A 19560-nucleotide genomic window follows, 5' to 3' on the forward strand; every position below is an offset into this window, starting at 1 on the left:
ATATTTATCTATAATTATAATATGAAGTTATAAGATATTGTAAGATCAACTATTATTTGTTCATTGTTCAATTAGCTATCACTTATGACTTACCAGACCATACTTAAAAAAGATGGATAAGTGGATGTCGCTCTGCTGTACAGTAGGTTACAAGTGGGTCACTATAATGGATGGTGTTAAATTTGAATTCAATGATATAAAATCTTTGTATAAGAAAAACGATTCTAAGCAAAAACGGTCAGTCAGCCTATGATATTACCAAGTATATTTGATGATATTATTGTGAATAAAGTAATTTATATAATATAACCTATTTACGTGGAGCCTTGTTTTAAATTTTCAATTCTTAGCCATAAAAGTACAATAATTTGTTTTATTAAATACAGACTAGGTACAGAGTGTGGTATATTAATAACTGATTATTAAAATCTTCAAATACAAATAAAATGAATGTTTTCTATCTAGGATGATGAGTATGTGTGCAAACCTAAAAAGTAATTATTTATTGTGATTTCGTTTTTAATTTCAATTAATCTTTCTCAATCCTTTAATAGCTAAGGAATTACTAAATAAAAAATTATACAAAATAAACTATTAATATTAAAATAAATAATGAAATAAATTAAAAATAAATAATCATTTTTTTATATCTAATTATATTTTTGCCGAACAAATTAAACTTTATTGATATATTTTATAGAAAATAAAACTAATAAATTTGAAAAAGTCCAGCTCAAAATGAGACAAAATATTTTGTAAATTTTATCAAGTATAGAAATTTATAAATTTATATTTATTTTTAATATAAATAGTTTATTTTGTATAATTATTTATTTTGTAAGTCCTTAGCTATTAAAGTATTGAGAACGATTATTGAAATTGAAAACGAAATGACAATAAATAATTACTTAATTTACAAAATAACACGATACCGATGTGTCCCAATAAAACGTAGTGTATTTACATAGTATTTAACAATATAATATTATATAGTATCTGATGATATTTCAACCAGACTAAAATCAATGTATGAAATTACACAATACATGTACATATATGTTTATATTATAATATGTTAAAATGTCATCAAAATATCAAATTAAAAAAATTTTAGTTGATCCATCTTTGATAAAAATTCAATTCGATTAAAAATAACTTAAATATACGCATCACTGAGTTGGTATGGACCATTTCGTTTTTTTGCCGACCTTGGTAACAACATGTTCGCAGTGTTCACGCATAAAACAAGATTTTAATAATACTATATTACATATTATATCATATGAAAAAACAACATGACGTCTTGTTGACCGAGCACACATACCTAATACTTACAATATATATTATATTATCATTTTGACGTTAACTATACTGTGTTAGAGAAGGTGGTGCTGGCGAAAGGTGCACGTAATTCGTTTAGCGGAGGGGCGGAGGAGAAATGCAATATAATACATAAGTAGAGGTGCAACAGCAGTTTGATACATAGCAACGGCGTTAGTAGTGGCAATGGTATATATGGTTGCAAAAGACTTTGAGGGAAAATAATCGGACGCGTCGTGTCAAGCTCGCACCCAAAGCGATCTACAACAACACTGCCATCGATCAATATCTCGACGACTGTGGATCTCAACGGTTTGGCTCATATAGTTTGTATTTTTTTTTGTGCATTTACACAATATACGATGAACGCCGCGAGTGTGGTATTCGCGGTGATCGTCGTGACTCTGTCAATGGCCGGGTCGGGCCACGGTATGGCGTATACTGTGTTCCAGGCAGTGGTCGAGTACTACCGGATGCTGGGACCAGCACCAAAAGATGCCGTGCCGGACGCGGGTTTCGTAAGGCGGCAATATGATTTTGTGGTGGTGGGTGCCGGTTCCGGTGGTTCGGTGGTGGCCAACCGGCTGACCGAAGTGGCTGGCTGGACAGTGCTGCTGATCGAGGCTGGCGGCGAGGAGAACGCCATGACGGACGTGCCACTGCTGGTAAGCTATCTAATCGGCACCGGATTCGACTGGGGCTACCGAACCGAACAGCAGGAAGGTATATGCGGTGCGATGACTGACCGGAAGTGCATGTGGCCCAGGGGCAAAGTGATGGGTGGTACCAGTGTTATCAACTACATGGTGTACACGCGTGGCGTGCCGGACGACTACGACAACTGGGCCAGACTGGGCAACGACGGGTGGAGTTACGCGGACGTGCTTCCGTACTTCAAGAAATCGGAGGACGTCAGGCAGAGCCCGCTGACGGAGTCACCGTACCACGGCCGCGGTGGGTATCTCAAGGTGGAGGAGCCTACGTGGAAGACCAAACTAGGACCTGTGTTCCTGCGCGCCGGTCGCGAGTTGGGCTATGAGGTGCCAGCTGACCACAACGGGCCGCGGCCGTTGGGTTTCTCGTACGTGCTAGCCACGACAGACCACGGAACCCGGTGCAGTGCGTCAAAGGCGTTCCTGCGGCCAATCCGCAACAGGCCAAACTTCACAGTCACCAAAAATTCACTGGTGACAAAAGTACTCCTGGACCCACACACCAAACGTGCCACCGGTGTCAAGTTCGTGAAAAACGGACAGACTATAGTGGTGCACGCACGCAAGGAGGTAATACTGAGTGCCGGCGCACTCAACACGCCGCAGATACTGATGTTGTCAGGCATAGGGCCGGCCGATCATCTGGCCGAAGTCGGCGTGCCCGTCGTCAAGGACCTCAAGGTGGGCTACAACCTGCAGGATCACGTGTCCATGGCCGGGCTGGTTTTCCTGGTCAACCAGTCGGTGACCATTATCGAGAGCCGGTACCGAAACCCCAAGTACCTACTCCAGTACGCCGTCAGCGGCGGAGGTCCGTTCACCATACCGGGGGGCGCGGAGGCGCTAGCGTTCACGGCCACACGGCACGCGACCAACGGATCCGTGGTGCCCGACATGGAACTGGTGTTTGGTCCAGGGGCCTTAACCGGTGACACAGGTGGGTCGTTGCGCCGGTTGCTCGGCATGAACGACACTTTCTATGATCAGGTATACGGAAAGTTCAAAGAACACGACGCTTGGGGTCTGGTGCCGATCCTGCTCCGGCCCCTGAGTCGTGGACGCGTCAAGCTGAGGTCGACCAATCCTTTCCAAGCACCAATGTTCTACGCTGGCTACCTGACGGACAAGCGGGACAGAGAAACTCTTATCGAAGGCATAAAGCAGGTAATTATTGTTATTACTATTATTATTGTGGTGAGTAAATATTAATTATGACCATTATAGTTTATAATTTAAATAATTTAAACAAAACCAATAATGGACGAGAAAACAATAATAATATAATATATAGGTACCTAATATAACGAAAGTCTGACAAAACTACACTGCAATTGTTCGTACGCAATGATTTGACGAATAACGATAATAACCGATAAAGCAGTGGCAGTAAGTACAAGTGTAAAACTTAGTAAAACTGATATAATACGTCTTGTTTTCAATACAATAATAAACAAAACTTAAAAATATATAGATAAGTTAAGACCTTTTTTTCTGTTTGAACCGACAGCTCCGCGGGAACAGCTTTCGCATTATACTTCCACGCCGCCCAGACAGTTAAAGACCTATAAGGCTATAAAGTATAAAGATAACTGTGTTATAACTTATAACGTGACATGACTATATAAACCATAACATTTTAGCTGTCTTGATATTTAAATTCCACTTAACCTAACCATTGTTGTAAATTTTTTAAGCAGATCAATTTGGGGCGAAAAACCGTATCTTTTTTAATTTGTCACAGATGGACTATACCTATGAATTATTTTTTTTTAGCCCAAATGGATAAATCATAAGTAATACGTCCGACGTTAATTTGACGATCGGTTTGATAATCCCCTTTTATTTTACGATGTAAAAATATTTTAAAGGTATGAAATATGATAAAAAATATCATACATCATATTTTTTTTTGTAAATTCATTATATCTTGCGGGGAGGGATGGGAAAGTGTTTGACGACTTTTTGGGAATGTTAACACCTTTACGTTATATGTTTTTTTTAGTTAGTTTTAAAAGCATTTCCATTTTCCTATTATCCACTAAAGTAGGTGCTATAATAACATTATACTATAAGAATATAAGCTTTTAAAAACATCTTAAGACTTTACTGAAGAATTAATGTGTTTATTTTAATTACATTATCAAAACGGAAATATTATTAAATATCATATTATTCAAATCGTTATGTTTATAAATGGTTTAATTCGGATGTAGGAAGGAAAATATGAATTTTGGTTGTCCATGTAATGGCCAAAGGATACCTATTTGTTTATATTTTGATCATAGTTTATTAAGATTTACGAATGTATATAAATGTATAATAATATTTGAATATCAGTAAATTTTATATGTATCATAATATTATGTGTGCTCTAACCAAATCTAACCTATGGCCCAAGGCAAGTCTATATTTTTTAGAATCTCTGTCGTAACAAAAGTGTACACATGAAACGTCCACTTGAGTATTAAAAAAAAATTATTATCTTGTACTCGTATTTCTTGTATGCTGAATATTATAATATTATACTCTCGTTTTCCTCCATATGTTTATATTGTATAATAAATACTAGCACGCAGTCGTTCTTTCGATCAATTTGAGTTGTTTATAATACTCATTATTGGTGAGTAGGTATAAGTATATTATTGAATAATCAATATAAAATAATTTCAATAATCAAGGTCAATAATACTTTTAGCCATTAAATATATAGGGTATTTAGATAATATTTGAAAACACTGACACTTATTTTACTTTCGATACCTACGCATTAAATATATACAAGTTACTCGCGTCACTAAACACGTACCTAATAAAAAATACCGCGGATTCTGATCCTCGATACAAATATACATAGATACACAGTATGATACAACTTTTTTCATTTTCGAGAGCTTCGATTATTTTTATTTTCATAATTTTTTTTGAACATCTAATATATTTACCATTCGCAGTATTCCAAGTTTGGACTGTCAGAGTTAGATTATCGCGCGTTATTTACCAGGCTATTGGACGTCTAAATTAATTTGTATTCATTAACGAGTAACCACTTAATATAACTCTTAATGTTATTCTTCCAAACATTATTTTCCGGAATCCGCGACACCAAATACAGAAGTGAGTGCACTGAAATCGGTTTGCGAAAGTACCACTCGTAAGTACTATGTAGATAATATTATTATGATGTACATGATAAGACTTTTTTTTTTATTCACCTCACTGCATGAGTCGCGTCTGCGGCGTATAGTGTTATGCATTTGCGGCCGTTTTCACTATTTTTGAAAACACGCGTACTCATACGTCAAGTAATTTGCCCGACAATGGCAATCGAGCAAATACCACCTGTGCACTGCAATAACAACAACAACAACAACAACAACTCGTTCTCCACGGGTAATAAAAATAATATAATGTTTACACCGCGTGGCGTTACGAAACGTCTTCGCGCCGCGGTAACCGGTTATTATGTATTACCACCATTATTATTATTGTTAACCGGCCGTCGACGATATGCCGCAGTGTTATTATTAAAATTCGTTTGTTTGAGATCTGGTATCACTAGCTAATCGTGACAGTGTAACGCAAATATTAAACGATATACCGCGATATCATTTTATTTATCATCCCGTCCCCTAGACCGGAGTGCGGCGCTTCTTGTCGGGCCTTGACGCGCCCGCCGCCGCCGACTCGGAGAACGCGCGCGCGAAACCCACGCGACCCAACGGCCTTGTACCAGTTATTTGTTCGTCTGGTCAGCAAGAAGATCAAATAGCTGCTGCAGAAACATCGATCGGCCGGGCACGTCGCGCAGCGGTTCATGCCGTCCGCGTTTTTCAACTCTTCGTCGTGCGACTTTTCTCATATTATATTACTATTATAGTCTCTGCGTGTCGCACACCCTTGGAAGTGTTCCCCTTGGACACCAAAGTTTCCTAAACCGAGTTTTTTTATCGTTTAATTTAATACTACCTATATAGCTGAATATCCCGGCTCCGCCCGTGCGCTGTTTTTTTTCTATGGCAAATCCTATATAGTATATTATAATAGTATGCTATAATATAGTCATATAGATGTATCTCGGTTTGAGTGTATCTCAGTCTGGTTTAGTGTTATCGAGGCCATACAAGCGCTACAATTTAATCCATGATTGTACCTGATCTGCCCGAGTAGCTAATAGCAACCATTTATAAACAAAAACAATTTCACCGTGAATCTTAAGATCCCTGTTTGACCACCTCTTTAAAATGGAAATATCGGAAAATCCTTTTTTATTACACATCTAGATAATTAGAGGAACCACTATTCCAAATTTCAAGTTCGTACGTTTTATAGTTTTTAAGATGTAGCGACGAATGAGTGAGTGAGTAATATCTGGCTTATATATATTATAATTATATAGACTATAGGTTTGATTGCGATCAATTTGTATTCGTCTAAGTAGGTAGGCACAAGTTTTTTATACATATAATATAGGCCGTTTAATACACCGAGCAATGTTTTCGGGGTACCTACACCTATAATTGGCACATCCAAATTTTGAACCACGTTATTAATTGAATACAATTTAAATTCAATAACGTCGATATATAATATTTCCGGTACGTACCTAACCAATCATAAAAAAGTAATCTGTTTTGGTAATGAAAATAAAAAATATATGTAAATGTTGCGTTTTGAAATCAACAGTTGAAAGATGGATCTAATCAAGCACAAAAATGAAAAATAAGATAATATGAAATATTAGAATTATGTCGTGTAATAATAATACTTCTGGTCAGGTGGCACTGCTGGGAGCCTTCCTTCTCTAGTTATTTTTTTTTCTTATAATACTTACTTACTCTGTCACCACACTTACTCATTATACACTTATGTATAGATTGTGAATATACTTTATTTTTAATAAAAAAAAAAAAAAAAAAAAAAGTAATAATAATTATATTTATAAAAATTATTTAAAAATTAAAATTTTCAATAAATAATACTTTTTGGAATAGTCGTACTGTTGAAATGATTATTCTGTGAATATACACATATAGTTTCATAAAATATATTTGCTGCCATAAACTGAAAATGTACTAATAGTTCCAAGACCAATAATAATTTATGTGACGTAGTTTCCTTTTCTACGTATTGTAGGGGGTCAGTGGCACCGAAGTTTTTAAAATGTGGTCGGGCAATATCAAAACGTCGTGGCTTCAATATCTTAATATTATTTAATAATACATTTATGATGTAAATAAAATGAGACCTACTGGCCAATATTTTCAAAAAAGAGGCCGGGCCATGGCCCGACCTTAACATAGATTTCGGCGCCGTTAAATTGTGGGATTCTCACCCATAGAAGAGTTATGTGTGCCCCACAGCTGCAGGCATATAAAATTACTATTATTATATCAACACCGAAATGTTTTGAAAATGTTGTTAATATTTTATACTATATCAACAAGATGACGATGTGATACACTTGTCTCTTGTTATTGATGTGGATCTATTATAATTATAATAATATTTTATCATTCACGTTCGCCGACCTAATATTAACAGTGTTCGTTTTAAACGAAAAACAATATCAAACATGATTTAATAGTTTAAAATATTATATTTGCTTATAATTGAATTACTATAAAGTACTATATTATGCACGTAATTGACGTCGTGTAATTACGAGTTGTTCGAACAAAACTGCTAGGTAATTACAAACGAAACGCAATATTTTAGCTAGGTATTCATTTGTTCGTTTATCATTCATTTAGCTTTAGCTCATCGATCGTTATGGTAAGATTGTACACATTACAATTCTATAATAATTAATAATATTATATTCTACTGGATGTCTAATATTTTTGTATTTATTTGAAAACATTAGTTACAACATCACTTTTAAGACACTTTTATTTAGGCAATATTTATGTACCATAAAAATTAAAAATTAAATACCAAGAATAAATTTATTTATTTTATTATAAAAATATTTTTGTGGATTACGATTTCAATCTTTGTGCATTGCATCACTTTTACTTTATTTCAGTGTAACACATTCGTTATGGCGCGTATCCAGTAATATTATACATAAGTTAGTACCTATACATCATAATTCATAACCGTCACTTACCGTTTCAGTTTATAGTAAAAAGTTAATAGGTACATTTAATGCTCGTAATTTATTATAGAACTAAGAGGAAGTTACTTAGGTAGTTATATAAATACATAATTACATGTATTACAACGTTTGAACAACATAATATATACTTATAAAATAACAAGTAGGGTACCTAGGCATTAATACAATATATAGGCACCAACAAATTAAAAATTAAAAATATGAATTTATTTGTAGCATTATAAATTTATTACTATACGACATACGTATTATAAGTTCTAACTGTACCAGTGAATATTATTTATCATGTTTATTTTCTATTTCTTTTTTCATAATTTGTCAGTGTATTATATTTGAGTGATACATTTACCATTTGATAGTTCAATACAATAATACAATCATGCAAGTATATAATTCAACCTTGTTCCATAAATGTTATGTAGGTATTTAATTACGGACAAAATAAAGAAATACATCAAGCTAATCTAAAAAATCAAAAACATTTAAAATTGATTTTCTTTCTAAAGTGTTTGTTTAAACTTGACCTATATATACTATTTTTGATTAAATCAATTCACATATAATTACTTAACAAGTATAATTTGCCTTTATATACTTGATTCCACATCAATATGTAAATATATTAATAAAGTATAAAATTAAATAGATGGGTAGGTACGTGGTCATTACAAATTTGTAAGTATATAATGAATATTGTTTGGATTGATAATAGTCCGATAATGTCTATAATGATTAATGAGTATAATCAATATTATTAGCCGTTACCCAGTAGGTATACGTAATGTAAAACTGTAAAAGTACTAATAACACACCTAGGACCTATTAAGGTACCTATATAACATATTTTGCTATGGACCACAGTTGAAAATAAACAGTCGAATACTGTGATAGTGTACCACTAGGTCTAAATTTCACAGAAGTATCTCTATTAGTAGACGTTTATAATATTAAATATGCATGTATTACAAAAAAAAAAGCAATTAGTTGTAAACCAATTATCGATTGACACTTTTTAGAGTTAAAGTGTAACTCTGATTTAATTATAGTTTTTGTTTGATTGCATTAATTGACCATTGATAAAAGTTCAACACGTTACTATGTTTAAATTAAGTGGTTTTAATTAAATAGTACGTATAGGTAGGTGTGAAAACGAATATACAAAGTATTACCGTTAACTACTGAGTTGTCAACTTATTTGATATATACTTTATATTAAACTCCACCGACACTAAATTAAAAAAAAAAAAAAGTCGATGTTAACTCAGTACCTATAATAAATGTGTGTTCAAATGTACAATAAATTACGTCGAGTGAATATAAAACAAAAGCTCTGCAAATCAGTAATTTGTGTTGTAAATTGCCTCAACTGTGCTGCAAGCTTATTGACTTGTCGCAATATTATCAAAGATAATGTATACATGGATTGAATATCCCTATACTAAATTTGCGTGTAACTACTTTGACACTTTGATAACTAGTTACTAGTAGATAGCCTTTATAAAAGCTCTCTATAGTTACTAGTATGCTCTTCGGTCACACTTGAATATACAATACACATCCTTTTAATATATATAATAATTAATGTTATCTATATAAATATTGATCAGCAACGTCGTCGAGCACACACTATATATTATGATTGTACACTATAGGTACCCCACTAGGTATCAATAATGATTTAATCGGCGCGCTAACTTTTTTCACAGGCAATTGCAGTGAGCGAGACTCCGGCGTTCCAAAAATACGGTTCGAGGCTGTTGCCGATTCCGTTCCCCGGCTGCGAACACGAGCAGTTCATGTCGGATGCGTATTGGATGTGCGCCACCGGACTCGTGTCCACCAACCTGCACCACCAGTCGGGCACCTGCAAGATGGGGCCGGACACGGACCCGGACGCCGTTGTGGACGCGAAGCTCCGAGTGCGCGGTGTCAAAGGTCTCCGGGTGGTCGACACTTCCATCATGCCCGTCATACCGGCCGGCCACACCAATGCGATGGCTTTCATGATCGGCGAGAAAGCGTCCGACATGATCAAGGAAAACTGGCTCAAATGAAAACGGAAACGACACTACACGATAGCGATATAACTGCGACACGTCTACGTAAAACCACCTGCAGCATATACAATGTAATAATTCATATAGAGTAATTTGACCGGGAGACCGGAGTATATACCTATAAGCATATTATTATTGGATTGCGGTGGACCGTCGTCATAACGGGTCGTCGAGAGCGTTGAATTTAATTTTTTTAGACCAGAATTCCATTTGTAAGCAACGAGGAAGTGATTTTAAACCATGACCGCGAACGCGAACATCGTACATAGTACGCACCTATAAGGTTGAAACGTATAAAAATAATGATTATACGAAATGATTAAAAAAAAAAATTGTTTTTACATTTTAATCTGATATACCTAATTTATCTATGTATTATGATCTCACCAAATCAACATTTGTATTATTGTTTCTCAATCAATATGTCTATATTGTTTGAATTGCTAAAATTAACAATTAAATCAAAGAAACGCCAAATGTATAATATTTTTACCTATAAACTGTTTTTGTTAATGTGTTCATGCCTTAATGGTTATAACTTTTAACTAATTATAAGATAATGTAAATAATAATTAGTTTGAAATTTGTATCATGATTTATTTAATATGTATGTGAGTTAATAAGTATATTAATTTAAAAATGCAACGGTATAAAGTTATTTGTTTCTGAACTATGATTATATTTAACACTTTTTTAAAAAGTTATGACTGTATATCTAACTTGGAAACGATTCAACTTGTTTCTAGATTCAAATTCCTCTAAAATTATATAGGTATTACATAATATAAACATAGGTAAAGAATATATAATATATTGATATGGGCATATTATAGCTTATCGAACATTAGGACACTCTCAAAACACCATTGGTACACTATTCAAATAATATTATTATGATGGCAATGGTTGAATTTTCAAGTTCAACCAACATTTTGTATTAAAAGCTGTTTTAATATGTGATGTACAACTTACATACTTTTCTATTTTAGATTCTGAGCAGAGCGAGGAAGTTAGTGGTTTGACAATGGTGTTTATTATTTTTATTTTTTATTTTTTTTATCCTGTATACAAAATTTTTACCAGAAGGAGTGCTTTGATTCCAACATAATATAGTACTTTATCTTTTAGCAAATTGGATCAAGATGGTGCTTTAAAGAGGTCATTTTTTGATTTTCTCAATAGTTATTAATTAATACCACGGGAAAAGCTACCGACAAATTACAAAAAACCGCTAAAAATGGGATTTTAATTTCTAACGCTTTTTTATCACCATGGCAACGAATAAAAAATAACATCAATTCAACTTACAGGCTATAATAAATAATAACCATATATAAAATCTAGACTGACAAACCATCTACGCTCAGAATCGTTTTTCTTATACAATGATATTATATCATTGAATTCATGTTTAATGCAATCAATTATACATTGACCCACTTGTAACCTACTGCACAGCAGAGCAACATCCACTTACCCGATTTTTTCTATACTTTTCTATTGTTTGATATGGCGATGTGCAAATTATGTAGGTACGCTATTTTGGCTTACGTAAACAACCTGATAGAAATTATGATCTGAATACTATGTCTTTTAAACTGGGTGACAGATCCCAAAATACATGCAATTATATGCAAATACGTGAATTCGGCATTACTTGTGGTGAAGGCGGTAGCACAACTTCAAAAAAGTGTCTAAAAGTGTGGTACTTCACTCCGGTACTTGGCTTGCAACGACTTTACAACCTATGTATAAGAACTATTGCTTTTTGTTAGACACTTGTTGTTTAACCTGTTGGAGCATGACATTTATGAACAAATAAGGTATAAACTGTTTTGAATAGATAAAATGTACTGTAAATTATTTTCCTTGTATTATAAGTATATTTATATATTTATTATTTATTATATTATAATATTAAAGTATGGATTTACTGCACAACTTAATATAAATTATGATCGTACAATATTTATTTCCAGTTGTTTGAAATTTGAGATTAAAAATCATAAAATTAAAAAAATGCATTCAAGAAAATAATTTTTATCTCATAATATTTTAAGCAAATATTGATAGGAAAAAAGTATACAATTATAAGTTTTAACTTTCCTGATATAGGTATAAATCCCAAATGTTGATGGCCATTTAAAAAAATAATAATTTAATAAGTAATGAATATATATTAAATATATTATATTTGTTAAACAAAATGGTTTGTATTAAATACTATCTAATAATTGACATTTGTCAAAACCGTTTAAAACTTAGGTTCATAAATAAAGTTTTTTAATTCATTCTTCATTCTAATTCATCCTGATGTTTAAAATAGTTTATCATATGATTTGAGTATATTGCAGATATTATGTGTCCATCCCAACGATACATTGTTTGCCTAACTCAATCTACATCAGTAAACTAATATAGAACGGATTCATGCTATAAAGATTTAAATTATAGTGACCAATATAATATTACATAAGACCTGCATAGACCGGATTTTAGAGAAGCAATAGGTAACAGGGCCTTCCCAAAATATTAAAATACTTCAGCCATTGCTAAAGTATTTTTTCTTTTGCTTTCATAAAATAGGAATATTTAAATTTAAAAAAGTTAATCTATAAAAAAATTAAATTGTTTAACACAGTATTAGCAGTTTTTCTATTATAATCTCACACAAAAAAAGATTTAAAAAAAAAAGCCTCGAGAAAGTGTGTATTAAACTCTTATCTACATACTAGGTACATATTGTAAAAAAAACTATTTAAATTCTATAAGAAAAAAAATTGAAGGATAAGCTTTCCATTTTTCAAAATCGGGCCCGGTATAGTAATAGTATAAGAAACATGTAGTATAGTGCTTATACAGTAAATGGAAGTAAAATAATAAATATTATACCACCGCATTAAATTCCACAATAATTATTAATAATGATAGGTAGGTATTTAAGACATAATAACATAATTGTACATCAAAGAAAAACTTAAGTAATTAATTACTTGGCTCCATTCAAAATATAATATGAGTAAAAACTTCAAAACTTATGAAAGTTAAGAAATAATTTTAATTTTAGTGGTAAGTTGAAAACGGTTATACAAGTTTAAAGTTAATTTTTTTATTTAATAATAAAATACCTATGACATTCCTAGCTTATATTATACCTACGGCCTGTAGGCTACATCTATAAATATAGAATAAGTAACTAAGTAACTTTATGACTATTTTAACATGATAATAGTTAACAATTAAAAAGAACAATATAAAAACAGTAATATACTAATATCCAAAGTAAGTAATAGGTAAAGTTTGTTATAAATTATAAATAAAATCGTCGTTTTATATAAAGTGGTGATCGTGTGACATAAACGTAGAACGCTACTCAATATTTTCCACTTTAAAGACAATATTTATGAATCATAAATATGTATTGATAAGTAACCATTAATAAATTGTTTATGTGCCTAGTGGGAATTTGGTAATTTTTACATTTTATTCGTTTCTATGGTTATAAACAAAGAGTTAGAAAAAATCGGCTAGAAAAATAAAATGTCTGTACGCAGCCCAAAAACATATTTATGTTAATATAGTATAATAGTGTAGAGAAGAATAATAATTTAATTAAAACATAGTATAATAGTAAAGATTAACTTATAATATGATAATTAACTAGGTTGGTACCTAATAAGATCAACAAACAAAATCATTTATCGTGAAAACTCGTAAATATGAGTTCTATCGTATTTAAATGTACCTAACTAAAAACACGTACCTACCTATCAACCTTTAAAACACAAATACATAATATTATAATAAATTACACCATAAATCATAACCCAGTTGCAATTGTGTAAGGGTGTTAGCACAAAATATCTTGTGCGTATTGTAAATGTTTATTGATGCCAATATTGTTTTTTTCTTTATATATACCATTAGATTAACAAATAGATAATAACAAGTGGGTTAAGTTAGGTGCCACTCTTTACATGGATTTGTTGTTATACAATTGGCGTTGTGTACTCTTCAAGTCTTGACTGTTGGCCAATATTAAGACCGCACAAGACAAACGTCGGTATGTTTTGTAAGATGCAATAAAATACATACAAATTGTGTTATTAATTATAGAAGTATTCCATCAGATTAGAACTTGATTCTTTGTAATCGGTATATTTATGATTCCAGGTTATATAGTAGGTACCTGTATAAGTAAAATAATTTGTCAATAAAATGTCTGTATTCGTATTATATATTGAAGGCATGAAGTGAAACTAGATTTAAGTTATTAAAACCATTCAACATCAACAACAGTTTTTATGATAAATAATACTGATTATAATACATTTGTAATCGCCCATGAATATTTTTTTTTTATTTAAACTTTGTATAGTAACTTTATAACAATATAAGTCCCGGCAAATGCCTATAAATTAATATCAAGTTTCTTAATGATATTTGTGTTTATTATTAATTATCAAGTGTATGATGTAAACTCATGTTTTACAGAGTTCTTAGATTTGCATTTATCAAACTAGATAAAACCTAAACAATGTAAATAAATTAATATCATTATATTTTATGCGTACTAAATTTAGTAGCAAAACTATACTGGTAGAATTTATTGTTTGACGCAGTAATATACTCTTATCAATATATAATAACTATACTACAACTATGAAATATTAGTTATTTAGTTAGTATACAATCCACATTGATTTCATACAAAAAAAATAATTAGTTTTAAAGTACATTTTGTTTTTAATTTACAATTCTGATACATCATAATATTTTCTTAAAATTATTTTATATGAATGATAAAAAATACATATTTTGACACTTCAAAAATACACATTTTATTAATAAAAAAAAAAAATTTTAGTTTAAAAATCAAATAAATATATTAAATAAGCTTACGTACATTGAATGTATTCTATAGTCAAAGTGTAGGTACGTATTATAATTATTTGGAAAATAATGGATATCTTATAGTAATAATAACCCAGTAAAATAATCTATTTATTGAGTAATAATTAATTCAGTACAATAGTTTATTTTTGAAAATTCACGTTTAGCTATAATTAATTTACCTAATTATTAAATTTTAATCAATATTTTATTTGTCTATATCATGACTTATAATTTTTATTATTTATAAAATAACCGTTGCACAAATAGTAAAAATATATACAGATATAGGTACGTAGCCTCGTAGGTATATTATTTAGTATACATTCTTGAAAGTAGCAATTGATAAATAAGTTATAAGTTAACTATAATAGGTAACTGTTATGTTTTCGTGATGTAAATTCCAAAGTTAATGGAATCGATCAAACTCTATCACATAGGTACCCTGGCGCCTACTACAACATAATAAACTTTGCTCGTTTATATTAGTTATCATTAATCAATAATTATCAATTACATAATGTGTTGTATAAATAATTGCACGCACACGTAGATATTTTTGTGTAAAAATTATTGATTACATTTAATTTGGGTTCGAGATGATGTAAGACAGCATAACAATAATCGGGTGAATATTGAGTGTACTCAGCGTGTGTCCTTTAAAATCTATTATTATGGTACCTATTATTATTCATAAGAAACCAAATAACAAATTAAAAAGATTATTAGATGTATTGATTTAAACAATGGACATGGTTTAAGATAGAGACATCCGACATATCATATAGATATAAAATTATCATGTGCATGTTTCAAAGAAAGTGTTATATTATGTAGATAATCATAATTGTATATTATAAATTATAATATACAGCGATAACAAATTACTAAAAAACATAATATTATAGTAATTAATACTGATAAACACGCGTACTTCATGACATGCTGAAATAATATTATGTCTAATGATATTATTATTTAATATTTATTATCCATTATAAATTGTTCTCCTTGTTTTGAAAACAAGAGACCGGAGAGACTATGTGTTGTTTACATAACGTAATATATAAATATAAGTATGATATGACATAGGTACGTGCAATTTTAGAAATTTGAACATTGGACGTGCACAACATGTTTTAATCTAGATGGGTTGTTTTTTTGTTTTATCTGAACAATAGTCAATAACTATTAATATTAATATGCACATATTATATTCATCCATGTCCTATTGTGCTATCAATGAAAACCACTAATCTATATATTATATAGGTACCACGAATACTGATATACATATACCAATATAGTATATACCATGTACCTATATACCATATTATTATTATTATTATTATTAACCTTACTATACACCGTTGTCCGTTCCTTACTGGGTTTAATAATCAGAATTTGGTACAGTAATTAGGAAGAAGAGGTAAAAATTTTTCTTCTACCAACTATTTATTTATTTATTCGTATAGCAACTATAATAAGCTCATTAAATAATAAATACTTCTAACAAATCAACAACTACATTCAAAAGCCGTTAAACATTTTTATACATTTAAATCCTCCAAAGAACCTACTTCGAAATATGAAATTAAAATTAATGTTGTCATTTAAAATAAGAAAAAAAATTTTCATTTTGAAATGTTATTTTGTAATAACTTAAAAAAAAAGTTTTTTTAAAAACGTAGATAGTTTTCAAATAATGAGTATCGTTCGTTAAAAAAAATCCCGCTGTATAATATAAAGATTGTAAATTTAAGTATTCAAATCACGAGTACCTTTAAAATAAAAAATGTGTGTAACATTAATTTATATTTTAACATAAAATATAAAAAAAACTTAATGGGTTGTAAGGCTAAGTTGTATCGTGTACGTAAAATATAAAAATTAATTTAACCTATATATTACAGTAAATTATGCAATATTTTATTTTCAACAAATTTACTAATGAGACTAGAAGTTGTAATGAACTAGTTCAAATGTTCAATGGCATGGTTACTACTTAGTGCCATGTTGAAATATATAGCAAAACGTCAAAATATCAAAATACAAAACTGATTTATAAACGGTGATTTGTCTATTGCTCCGTGTAAATATTTAGGGCAAAAGCGGTAATCCGATAAATTATTGTTTTTATAATGAACATCACTGATATTGTTAATGTTGTATATACCTAACTGTTAGTAGGTACCTCAAACAAAATTTTTATTTAAAATAAGTGCATACAAATAATTTATGGGACAAACAATGGCGAGATACCTATTATAAATATATATCAATCATTTAAACACTCGTTAAAATTATTAAAACTACAGAATAGTATGATGTCTTAGAATAATTTTTATTGGATTAAAACAGTAACTTTAATCTTAATTATAGTGAATCACAAAAAAACCAAAAAAATAATGAGAAGTTTAAATAATATAATGATGCTGAATGTATTATTATGTATAGACAATCATATATATAAGTTAAATTAAAATCCGATTTTTATGAGGATATTTGTAAATTCATTAATACTAGGTAACTGACATTTCTTACAATAATAATTCGGTATACCTACATCGTCATTCGCAAAAGTTTAATATATTATTATCAACAATTTTGTTCCCAACCGTGATATTGTTATAATAATAATTGAATAATGTACATCAAGATCATTGTGAAGTGTTAAGATAATGTAATTAAATTAGTTATTACTTATTGTTAATTGTTGAATAATATTTTAATCAATACAATTTGGATTGCGTGATTTTGTTTACGTAATATATAAGCAGATATTAATTCTAGAAGTAGAAATAGTTTTGATATATTGAATTGGGTAGTATCGTACTAGGAGACGATACAAAAAGTCGGGGTGAAACGTGAACTTGGCACCCCGATCTATGTTTCATTGTGGGGGTAGTAAAATCATGTTGCAAATTGTTGCAATTAATTTGCAAAAATATGATACTAGTTGGGTGGCGATAAGAAAAATTCGGGTGCTAACGTGAACTATTGGCACCCCGAACTATGTTTCTTTGTGGCCTTGTGGGGGTTGTCAAAATATGTTGCAAATTTTTTTTATCAGTGTTGCAAATTGTTGCAATTAATTTGCAAAAAGATGGTACTAGTTTGGTGACGATACGATAAAGTCGGGGTGCCAACTTCACGCTCGTTGTTATTTAAATATAATAGTTGTAAATTGTAATAGATAATATTAAAAAGGAAAATAATGTATTATGGTCATTGATCAGTCAGCACCAAAAATAAATTTAATATAGGCATTGGCGCAAATAGGGGGTAGACTTAGTCCCCCCCCAAATGTCAGTTAAGTCCCCCCAGTTCAAAATCTAGTAATTAGTACTAATTTTTATATTCTGTGGTACTAAGCAATATGGCCTATGTTGAGGAGGCTTGAGTCCCCCCAAACATTTTTGTCAATTTGCGCCTACGCAGTACGCTTTATTTATATTTCAATTTATCTATGTATATACCGGGGCTGAAATAACGAAGGTAGTAAAATTAATAATTAATAATTATCTATAACACTACCACTCTCTATTATTGTTATTTTATTCTCATTAGCTAAAAATGTTTACAATCGTTATTGAATTTACGATAAAAAAAAATTTGTTCTTTAGTGGAATGTTTGCTTATTTTTTTATTTTACATCTTTCAGTGCTACACAATGATACATTTATAAACTTATTTAAATAGGATACTTTAAAAACGTGTGATCTACCGTATGCTATATAGTTAGTAACATAAGTGAGGAATAATTATACATATTGTACAATAGATCTATGTACATTTATAAAGCAGTTCATCATCAAAATAACTTCGTAGATTCTATTACAAAAGCTCTGTCAATGAAGTTGACCCCCTCTCCCAAATTTGACAAATATTTATAGCAACTGGCATTAAAAAATGAGAATCCTAGATAACATACATATACTCGATAAATTAAAAATTTAAGGGGTGAAATAATGTTATGGTATATTCATAGAAATGATGCCGTGATCTCTGTGACCGTGACAGTTATTATCTACAAGTAGAATTGTTCTGTTCGTAGTGAAAATATTTTTGGTATATTTTAAATTTTTAGAAGATAATACCTATAATATGTAGACAGTATTTTATATCATATTCCGGTACCTTGTACCTAGTTTATGCGCAAATTGTTCAAATATTTTTTTCGTCAAAACTATATATTCCTATAGACCACACCACCTAACCAGCTATAACCACATATTATATATTCGAGTGAGGTGAGATAAATAAATAATAATTTGTTTTTTTTAAAATAAACATTGCACATTATACCAGTGCTTTAAATTGTAATTATGATTCAGCAGCGTATAATCAATGAGTTCAAAAATACGCTCAATAAGCATTTAATTATTATTTAATTTACATGCTAAAATGTGACAGTTCATTTTTCAAGTCCACGAGATAGAAGCATTGAATTGTACAA

The 19560-nt window shown here is 30.7% G+C and overlaps 1 protein-coding gene across 1 annotated transcript; it reads left to right on the plus strand.

Moving 5' to 3' along the window:
• The first annotated feature begins 1469 nt into the window (after window positions 1–1469).
• LOC132950733 (glucose dehydrogenase [FAD, quinone]-like) lies at window positions 1470–10879 on the plus strand. Its single transcript, XM_061022277.1, has 2 exons — window positions 1470–3197; window positions 9858–10879. The coding sequence occupies exons 1-2, from the start codon at window positions 1683–1685 to the stop codon at window positions 10203–10205; spliced, it is 1863 nt and encodes a 620-aa protein (XP_060878260.1). The 5' UTR covers window positions 1470–1682; the 3' UTR covers window positions 10206–10879.
• The last annotated feature ends 8681 nt before the right edge of the window (window positions 10880–19560 follow it).

This window comes from Metopolophium dirhodum, chromosome 8 (assembly GCF_019925205.1).
Source record: "Metopolophium dirhodum isolate CAU chromosome 8, ASM1992520v1, whole genome shotgun sequence".
Lineage (NCBI taxonomy): Eukaryota > Metazoa > Arthropoda > Insecta > Hemiptera > Aphididae > Metopolophium > Metopolophium dirhodum.